Source organism: Centruroides sculpturatus, unplaced genomic scaffold (genome assembly GCF_000671375.1).
Source record: "Centruroides sculpturatus isolate CEXI.00-Female unplaced genomic scaffold, Cexi_2.0 scaffold1387, whole genome shotgun sequence".
In the NCBI taxonomy this organism is placed as follows: Eukaryota; Metazoa; Arthropoda; class Arachnida; order Scorpiones; family Buthidae; genus Centruroides; species Centruroides sculpturatus.
This window is the reverse complement of record NW_019385651.1, coordinates 134,406-145,865: the sequence shown is the minus strand read 5'-3', so window position 1 is coordinate 145,865 and position 11,460 is coordinate 134,406. Positions and strand designations below refer to the sequence as shown.

General features: G+C 32.4%; 1 protein-coding gene across 1 annotated transcript in view; it reads right to left on the bottom strand.

The window, feature by feature from the left end:
• Positions 1-11,460, bottom strand: part of LOC111640888 (12 kDa FK506-binding protein-like) — a 75,719-nt gene that overhangs the window by 54,068 nt on the left and 10,191 nt on the right. The window contains exon 2 of the mRNA XM_023386969.1: positions 6,391-6,484. Coding sequence (XP_023242737.1) covers positions 6,391-6,484 — 94 coding nt within the window. The remainder of the gene's footprint in view (positions 1-6,390; positions 6,485-11,460) is intronic.

The window sequence follows — 11,460 nt, the reverse complement described above, 5'->3', positions numbered from 1 at the left end:
AAACCATTGGAACCAGATTCAAACCTTATCACTGATTATACTGAACCTAGAAGAGCCGAATCATTATTTCAAACAGGTGAGCTAATTAATTTAACTTCCTCACAAGAGCAATTACCTGCGGAACAAATAGACATTTCAACAGCAGAATTATGGAATAAGATAGTCGAACTGATAACTAATAGTAATGATAAGTTGGTGAGTCAATTTTCACTTATAAGACAAGAAATTAATATAATTCAAAATGAAATTAAAGAATTTAAAGATCAAATTCAACAAATAAAAATAAGAAATGATAAAATAGAAAATGAATTTACTAAACTAACTTGTAAGACTGGAAAATGAATTAACTCAATATAAACTGGATACTATGACTAACACTATAAATAATAATAAAAGTATAATTTATGATTATACAAATCAACTTAAAAATATTACTAAAAATGAATTAGCAACATTTTTTTCTAATACTTTAAAAATAGTTTGCAGCAAATCACAAGGTATAGAAAATATATATTCAATACCTAATCCAAATATTCAAATTAAGTGCATAGTATTAAAATCAAACCAATTAATAAATAGAATCCTTGCAGCCTTTAATAAATTGAAATATAACAAGACACTGGAAAATTGGCAAGAAATTAATATGTCAGCTGATTTAAATAAAGATTCTCGCAAAAGAAGAAAAAAACTTTTACATTATTATACAGATTTTAAGAAACAACGATTACAACTAAAACTGCGTTATGACTATCTGTTAATTAATCGTCAAAAAATTACATATAGTTATATTCAGGATCAATTAGTATAGGCTGATGATTTTTTGCTGTATTCTCTACAGAAAAACCCAATAACATAATTAATTCAGAATGTGAAAATGATCAAGATATTAAAATTTCAAATAATCTTAACTTAAATATCAGGAAATATTTATAAAGACAGCAAACTGCACTTATTTTTATTTTGTAATGGGCCTTCAGGCATTAAGGATTTTAAATTTATTTTATAATTTGAAAATGGAACACTCCTGAATTTGAATTGTAATTTTAATTAATATTCTGAAGCAGATCTTACAAGAAGGCCAAAGACATTCATAGGCTCAAATAAACAGTTGCCAAGATAATAAAGGTACTGAATTTGTAATTGTCAAGAAAATAGGATAGAATTGATTTAATCTTTGTATTAATAATATTTTTGACCAAAGTACATATTATTACAACAACCAAATTTCTATGCATTTTCAAGAATGAAATACTTTAAAAACCAATAACAACTTAAATGGATGCTGGATGAGCAAGCCAATGACTTGCTTGGCTTGCTCATCCAGCTATTATATTAGCTGCTTTACAACGCAATACACTCTTTGCATGTATGTTACAGTAAAACCCAAATTATCTGAACTCCAATTAATTGAAGTTCCACATCATCCACGGTGAATACACTATTTTTCATATTCAAAAACTTTTCTGTAAATGCATCAAGTCTGTAAACACTAGTATTTTAAATCTGAACTATATCAAGCATGAGCCGTTACAACCACATTATCAAGTGTGCAGCAGATACTAAAGTGATTTTTAAAAAAATGTCTTAAGTCTTATTAAGACAGTCTTTTCTCCATGTCCATTATGAGTTTGGCCAGACCCATAATGAAGACAACAGTGTGATGAGAGATAGAGCATGACATATCTGAAACAAACCAACCACAAAAAATGACGCCAAGATGACTTTGTGGCAGGGAATTGTAAAAAAGGGAGGAACTGCTTTAAAAAAAATTAAATGCCTTTTAAAAAGAATTTAAAACAATAATACAATACATTTATTACAAAATACAGGAATACTCCAGGTTACATATATAATGTGTTCCATAAAATAGTAGTTATATTGTGAATTGCCATTTCCTACATATATTTTTTTATTTATTTAAGTTTCATTTCATGGAAAGTTTTTGAGTAATGACCAATATGGTTTCATGCCCCAGCATTCCCAGAGAATGCCCTTGTTAAATTGTTTGATACTCTACAGCAGTGTTCCGCAACTTTTCTACTTGCGGCACACCCATGACTTCAACACGGCACACCAAAATGTTATTCCCCTCAAAAACGTATGATATGATACTATTAATAGAATTACGTAATGCCACTAACCTATTATTATTGTTATTAAACAGACATCAACACCTGTGAGCAAATTTTTTTACATATAATTTCTTAGAATACATAAAAATGCGTGGCTTATAATAAAGAATAAACAAACATCATCTTATTTCATGAGTACTGCGGCAGAGAATGAAATACAAGCATAAGAAACACAACAACTGTGATAAAAATATATAAATAAAATCTGAAATTAACAAAATATGTAAAAGTTTACGTCACACCTTTCACCATGTGACGGCACATCAGTGTTCCGCGGCACACCGGTTGCGGAACACTGCTCTACAGCAAGGACAGAAGAGGTTGATGTCTTGTAATATTTCTAGATATCAAAGGTGCATTTGACAATGCATGGTGGTCTTCAATTTTAAAATTACTAAAGTACCACAAATTTAGCAAGTATTTTCTACTTGCCCATGCATTTCTTAAAAGACATAACAGCTGAGCTTGAATCAGGATTTGTTAAAAAAAACTGCTCTTTAAATAGAGACTGTCTTCAAGGCAGAGTATGTGGACCTCTACTCTGGAATGTTATAAATGACTTACAAATTAAATTATCAGACTGTTTCTGTTCATTGGTTATAAAATCAGCTATATTGTTAAAAAATAATTAATTAATGACAATTTGCCAATTTTTCATAAACCTATACTTTTTTGGTTTTTGCCTGAACAAATGATCCAAAAACTGGACAGGTGGCAACACTTAAAATACAGAAAGCATCATATTGGTGGGAATAGGTAAGTCAGATCATGATAGGGGTAGAAATACACGATGACTGTATTTGCAGTTTGTTTTATCATGAAATGATCTTAACCTGGGGTAAGCCTGTAATTTGCTTCTATTACTTCTTATTGTTTAACTTTAATGTGAGACAAATCATTCATATTAAAACATAACTACAATATACATTTTCATTCTTAAAACTAATTTTACATTATGTTATTAGCTGTGTAATGAATAAAGTGTTAGTTCTTATAAAACTATAATTAAATTTGCTAATGTATAAAAAGAGGCTTAATAGTGTTAGCACATTATTTTGTTTGTAATTTTTAATCCAAAATGGCCACAGTCATCCATTTTCTTAGTTTTCAGTTATCCAAGACAGCATCAGTCTGCATTACCTTAGATAACAGGGGTCTTACTGTACACAAGTACAAGTGCATTTGTCACATTCAAATCTTTTTTCGATACTACCATAGAAGTATAGCATCACTTTCTCTCTCATTTTGTTCTTAATAGACATATGATAGTCATTTGCAAAACACAGAATTATTTGGTGCCTACTCATATAAAACACTATAAACAAAACCAATAGGACTACTTATCAATTCTGCACTGTTTGGGCCACCATTACTTAAGCTAATTTTCCTTGTGGAGTATCATGTTGGATGGCAGATGCATACAAAGCATGTCACTTGACTACCTCAAAACAACACTCACTTCAGCCATGTGACATCTGTGACATATTTCCTGAGAACTTTTCAGACTTTGAAGAGACTGTGGACCACAGTTTGATAAACATTGCATTTGTTATGTTTCTGGTAATACCATAAGATGCTATAGCAAAACATACTGACTTAAAATTTGATAACAATAATTTATTTTTTAACGTTAACTCTGCAAAACTCAACAAATTAACTATCAAATTACTTGTATAGAAGCCTTAAAACTTTTCTAGAAAATTACTCTTTAAAAAAATGGAAATATTTAAAACAGGAAGTATTAAATTTTTAATATTGGGGTATATTTCTCTCTAACAAATCCTATTCTTCTTCATTTTAGTCTTGTATTATTTAATAATGGTATTGCATTAATTATTTTCATTTTTTTAATTGAAATTTTTGAATCAGTACACAAATGACAATGTTCAACTTACAAGGGAAAGAACTCTAACATTATTTTGTCGTACCTGTGTTGATTCATTTTATTCATCCAGAACTTCATTTCTCATGCTTTGTCTTACTAATGAATTTCTTAACCATGTTATTTGATGTTTTTATATTACGAAAGTATCAAAATTAATTGTATATTATTTAATGATAAACTGGAGACATGTTAATATCTTTTCATCATTTTAACTATTCACTAACAAACGATTTTAACAGACTACACACCTTCAACTACTGTAAATCATCAGGCTATAATTTGGCAATAATAAATATAAATTACTAATAAATTTGGCCCTAGAGGAAGGCATTAGGCACTATCTTGTATTAAATTTAATAATAATTTTAATTAAATAATTTTAGATTAAACTGAAAGAAAAGAATTGACTCGGAGCAGGACTCAAACCTGCAACTGCCACTTACCATGCGAATGCATTGCCAGTTATGCTACCAGGACCTCTAGTCCAATCACCTTTAATTTCTTCCAGTTTAATCTAAAATTATTTAATTAAAATTATAATTATTAAATTTAGTACAAGATGCCACCTAACACGTCCCTCTAGGGCCAAATTTATTATTAATTTATAATTATTATTACCAAATAATAGCNCCCTCTAGGGCCAAATTTATTATTAATTTATAATTATTATTACCAAATAATAGCTTGACGATTTACAACAGTTGAAGGTGTGTTATTGCAATGTATCTGCTTTAGTAGTACAGACTCTAACAATCAATTAATAAAAAAAAATTAAAAACAAAGTTTGAGGACTAACTCAATACTGATAAACTTTGCCTGCAACCGATTAAACTTCACATCTTTCTGCTCTAACAGTGCTGGTTCATTTCATAATTATTTTTATTTAATTTCACAAAAGTTTCAGAAGCACTGCTCTAACACACATTACATCTACTGTTTTAAATAAAACATTTTATTTCTAAATGGAAAAGTCTTATGTACATTATTACAGATACAGTTCAGTAGAGCGTCGTTTATCCAAAAGAATTCCAGTTGGCAAATTTAAATTTTTGCTAGTGCTGTGGCGCTGCAATATTTGGCTATGTCTTGGGCTACTCAAATATTTTACGTTTTTGATACTAAATTAACTTCTGAAGTATAATTTTTTATTGTTTTTATATTTTTCAATATATTTATTTTGTCTGTACAAAATAAAGAAATAATTTTTAATGATACAATAGCCATGATTATTATTTTAAAAAGTTTACGTTAGGCTTAACATCGACGAAAATTCAACGCAAAGTGACACACAAAGGAGAAAAATTTCAGGATGGGATAGGTTAATATATTTTTTCGTATATAATCGGTTATCCGAACAATCCCAGTCCCCAATTGATTCGGATAAACGACGCTCTGCTGTATATAACTTTAGTTCAAATCTTAAAATAAAACAGTTATATAAAACATATATATTTGTGAATTTAGATAACATATATTTCTATATCTATATTTATTTATTTAGTATTATAAGTATTTAATCTGAATTTTAAGTAATTTGATAATTTACTTGTTTTTTTAGCAAAGTTAATGTTGAAAAATAATCTGTCATCAAATTTTAAGTCAGTATGTTTTGTTGTAGAATGTTACAGTATTACCAGAAACAACAAATGCAATGTTTATCAAATTATGGTCCACAGTCTCTTCGGAGTCCAAGAAGTTCTTAGGAAATACATCAGAGATGTCACATGGCTGAAATGAGTGACATTATAAACTAGTCACATGACTTAGTGACACGTTTTGTACACATCTATCATATAATGTGGTACTTCACAATACAAACGAGCTTAGTTAAGTAACAGCGGCCCGAACAGTGCAGTCAATTAATAGTCCTATTGGTTTTTGTTTATAGCGTTTTTATATGAGTCATAACCAAATAATTCTGCGCGATTTGCAAATGACTATCATATATGCTTCTTTTAAGAACAAAATTAAGAAAAGACATGTAATGAGGGAATCCTGTACAATTACCACCCTTTTTTCAGTACTTATGTGAAGTTTTCTTAATTTAGTTATTTACAATGGTACGGAGCCCTCCCTTTCTACACTACCATAACTACTTTATACTTTTCATTAGCTCTAATTTATTTTATACTTAGTAATCATCATCAAATTCAGTTGTGAAATCCATATAATAAATTGGAAAATATATTTCCTGGATCTAATTAAAACTTTAATAAAAATTATATAAAAGTTAAGTTAATTCACTTCCTAAAATTAATCTTGTAAGAATTATTTTTAATTTTCTGTAAAGAGAAAGTTCGGTATGCCAAAAATTTATTTTATGGCAGTTGTTATAACAAACAGCACGAAAGGAAATTAAACAAACCAACTCACCGGTATAATGGACAACAACGGTCTGACCGGTTTTTGGAAAAGTTTGACCTAAAAGCAGTAAGGAAAAAATATATATATATATATATTTTGAGCACTATCTATTGATGATTAAAGATCGACAGTGAAAAATGGCGTCCACCGGTAACGAAAACGAAACCGAAACTCCTTCTCGAGTCATCTTCGAGTTGAAGTCGGTGACGATATTTAGTTTTCATGTTTGTCATGGCCGAAAATTCGCTCTCGCAGAGGTATGTTGCGCAAAATGGTAGTGAATATTTTATTGTCGCTTCGCTGATATAATAAATTCTAGCCCGATTTAGAAGCGAGATGTCGTAACTGATTATTAAACTCAGTGAAGTCTCATTATACTCTGCGAGAAGTCGCGTTGTCGCGCGCGAGAAATAACAGCGACAAAAATTTTCAAAATTAATTTCGCGAAAACAAATTGTGTTAATTGTACAATTTTGTTTCTTGCGCAAGAATTTCATTTAGGTATTGTCACAAATGCATTTTTTTGATGAAATTTCGAGAATATTTTTAGTTATAAATGAACGAATTTGTGCATTCGACATCATGTTCTAAATTGCCGAATTTTTGATGGTTCACCCGTTATTTTTTTGATTGCTTCATCTCATGCATTTAAATTTTAAATCAACCGATTTTAATTGCCGCGCGTACCCCTTCATGCAATTTCGCGTACCCCAGGGGTACGCCCCCACTAATTGGGAACCACTGGTCTACTCTTATCTTCGGGCAACAATTCGAAACTTTTTAGAGCGCGGGAGACGTCCACATCGATGCTCAATTCGGTATATACTGATCGGATAGTATTCTTCCGAACTTTGAAATTCTCCCTTGTAATTCTAGCCCTTTATTTTTCTGACGAAAACATTTCTTTTATAGTATTCGCGAGACCGTCGGGCGGGCACTCCTTAAGTTTTACGTGGGTTTTTATTTTCGAAAGGTGAGAGTATAATAGCAAAGGTAGAGAGTGGGCAGAAGATGCCTAATGTTGCTGGGCAGTATGGCTTGAACAGGTCTACAGTAGGCCACAGTTCAATCTTATCTAACAGTAAGAAATATACAGTATAATCAAGAAGACTCAAGCAGCTAAAGGAGTAACAAAAATCACATCTGAGAAATAAAGAACATTGAAGAGCTCATAACCTGAAACTGATCTGACGACAGAAGAACGCGAAGAATTCTTGAATGAAAAACACAAGAAACTCGTCGAGATAGGTTTTCTTCTGAAGAAGAGGATTAATGCCGATATCTGCTATTAATTAAAGATCTTTTGAAGAAGTGGGAGGATGTCAGAAGAACGGTCTTAGAATGGCATCCAAACCAGGTTGAGGTTAATAGGCTTGAGGATCTCTACAATTACAATGCTATTAATAACTTCTAAAAAATCCTGAAGAAGAGAGAAAAGCAATCGACATTAGACGAATTCTTTAACCCCCATAAACGGAGAAAACATGACTAATAAAAATGCAAGACTGCATTTATATGTATTTTTACTATTACATATAAATAAACGTAGTAAAAAGGTATTTATTTTTTATTTTTTTGGAGTCTCCAAAACGAATTAATCAAATTCCCATAAAAACGTATGGTAAATCGATAATCCATAAACGAACAATTCGGATATCGAACAAAATTTTGGAACGGATTATGTTTGTTAATAAAATCTCACTAGTCACACTAGAGTGACTTTATTAAACTAATTTTTTCGCATTTTCTCGTTAAGGCATGACATATTATTTTGTACCATAAATGGTATTGAAATGTTATAATGTACTCAAAATGTACTAAAAATCTAAATGTACTTTCAATGTGCTCGAAAAAGCAAAATACAGTATACCCGAAAAGTACAAATGTACTAGGAATGGCAACGCTGGAGCGTACTTGGGATTATGTGAACGTAGTAGGACACGTCTCGGTGATAGCAACCAAGTGGGACGGCAAATACCCGTACCCATCTTTCGTGGGGGTCTGAAAATTCTCTCACGAGGCGTAGAATTTGTAGAGGTGCATAGGAAAGACCGAACAGCATGTAATGCATCGCCTAGTACATCTTCCCACTGATCAATACTTCGATTAGACGAGCAAAGAGCCAAGGAAATTGTCTTCCAAATAATGCCATTATAACGCTCGATGAGACCATTACCCTCGGGTGGAAAAACTAGAAGTAACATCAATAGAGGTGAGGAAGGAACGAAATTCACGAGATAAGAATGCAGCTCCTCTATCTGAATGTATATATGATGGAGCTCCAAAGATTGGAAACATCTGACGAAGGCACTTAATAACGGTACTACTGCTGACGTTTGGACAGGGGAACGTAAATGGAATTCTTGAATATTCATCTGTTATTGTCAGAAGGTAACGGTTCCTCGACTTGGAAGGAAGATGACCTTTAAAGTCGATGACTAAACGTTCGAAGGGAGACATGGCTTTAATAAGGTGGTTTGAAGGACCAAGAAATTTTGGTTTTAATTCCGCACAGGTGGGACCAGAAGCAGTTAATTTCTTTATTTCCTCAAAAAAAAAAAAAAAAAATGCAAGTTCCTACTACGCACCCAATGATAAAAACGAGTTACTCCTGGGTGACAGAGAGAGTTATGGAAGACAGTCTCTTCAAATCAGGAAGGACACAACAAATTCTTGATAGAGCATCAGCAACGGTGTTCCGACTACAGGACGGTAAATAACATCAAACTTGTAACACGACAGTTCCAATTTCCACCTTAGAATCTTATCATTCTTAATTTTACTGTTAGATTTAGAATGAAACATGAGAACTACTGAACGTTGGTCAGTAATTAATGTAAAATGACGTCCAATTAAGAAATGTCTCCACTTTTTTAACGCCTCAACTATAGCGTATGTTTCTTTCTCTATGCTACAGTGTTTTCTCTCACTACCATTCAAGGATCGTAAGAAGAAAGCCACAGGTTTACCTTCCTGGAACAACGTAGCACCGATAGAAAATTAGAAACATCTGTTTAATGGGCACGTTGTCAATAACAGGAGTCAATGTAGAACGAGATATTTCAGCTTTCAAATCTGAAAAGATCATGGTAGTCTCAGCTGGCAGTGGAAACGATCTACTCTGGGCTAGAGGTTGAATTTTCTCACTAAATCTATCCACTGAGCATAGCGGGGCCAGCATTCCTACTGTTCGGCGAAGAGATGTAATATCCGTAGGGAGAGGTAATTCTAGCAAGGGCTTTAGACGTTTGGGATCTGGTCGTATAGCTCCCCCTTCAATTAGGTAACCCAGTACACGAATAGATCTAGAAGAGAATGAACATTTCGCTTTGTTGAGTGTTAAATCGGCAAAAAGTTCTGTTTTTAACGCAGAAGAAATCACATTTTTTTATCAAGCAAGCACACTTACTTCGGTGCAATTTTAAATGTTCAAATATACTTCAACGCCCATGTGCTTTCATTATTTCAGTTATATAGTTAACAGAACGTAGAGAACAATGACATATCACGCTGAGTGCAATTTGCAGCTCTGATGCCTTTACGTCATTATTGTCATGCATTGGAGTTTTTTTGGATCCAGTTTCTTTTGGCCTTGAATTGGCGCTTTACTTTTATGTTTCTCTGGTTTTCATGATATGATAAATTACAAAATTTAGATGTGATATTACAGTGGCACAGTTTGCAATATGTTGCCTCTGATTCATCTGAAACTTTTTGTATTCACACAAACGTCTTCTCCCATTTGCCTTGATATTTACGACAGATGACTTACACTTATTAGACATCTAACAGCTGTTGATAATAAAGATTTATATAAATGGCTGTGACATTGTGGTAATTATTCAGATTGATTTATTCACTTTAAGGCTGGATCAGTTCGCCATGAAAGTTCGTTCATTACTTCATAAAAACAACGAACGATATTTAACTACCGATTAGGTGCAACCAGAAAAAAAATTAACTCTTCATTTTTAAAAATGTTCAATATCACTTTTTTTTGTAAAGTAATATTAAACAAGTTTTCTTTCATGTTGAATCGATCTAGACGTAACACAAAAGTGGTAGTTACGGGTCATCATGATACGCATGCTTTTATTTCAGTTAATAATGCTTTTTTGTGTGCAAAATTTAATGTTACTTGATCTATAAATAACGTTTTTAATACATTGGTAACGTTAGTTTTTAAAATTAAAAAAAAAAAAATTAACAAAAATTTGCGCACCTAACCATGTGGGGCACACGACCCACTGTGATCTCTAAACTGAAATTATACTAACAGTATCACAAGGTGTGGCGACTACTTTTGGGTAAATAATTGCCGTTAGTTTCAGTATAAAACCTTATTATATATAGAAAGTATAGTTACGGTCAGTGGCGTAGCTACATATTCAGCGCCCTGGAGCAAGTAGAATCGGTGCGCCCCTTTGTTCCTTGGAAGAGGTCTGGTGATATTTATTTTGAACATTTAATTTAAAAACATATATCTAATTATTTCTATTCAAAACCTTATTTAATACAGTGGCGTAGCGTAATGGGGGCGGCAAAATTTCACAATAAATAATAATAATATCTTGTAAAAATTTGAACCATTTCATTTCATATTTTTGTCGTACCTACGATTCGGACCGATTGAAATGAGCACGGAATTTTTCATTACTTATTGTGACGAAACTGAATTTTAGTCTTTTAAATTAAGATACCTAAATAAGGGGGCGGCGAAATTTTCCTCCGCCCCGGACGGCTGACACCCACGCTACGCCACTGATTTAATAACAATTTATTTGAGATTCGAAGCATTTCAACAATAAGATATTCAATTTCAATAAATACAAATCTAATATATAATCGAGACGGGTTGATAATAATAATAATAATAATAATAACTCTCCCGTGGTCACCACCTGGTCGTGGTGGGAGAGCCCAGTAATTTTACAGATCCATAGGGCAATGCAGGCTGGAGCACAAGCTCCTGGTAGGGACACCCATGCCAGTAAGGTCTATGGGGAGAAATGAAGCTAAGAGTGACCACACACCCACATTCTGTGGAGATAATCATTATGGTAGTAACCAGATCTAAGT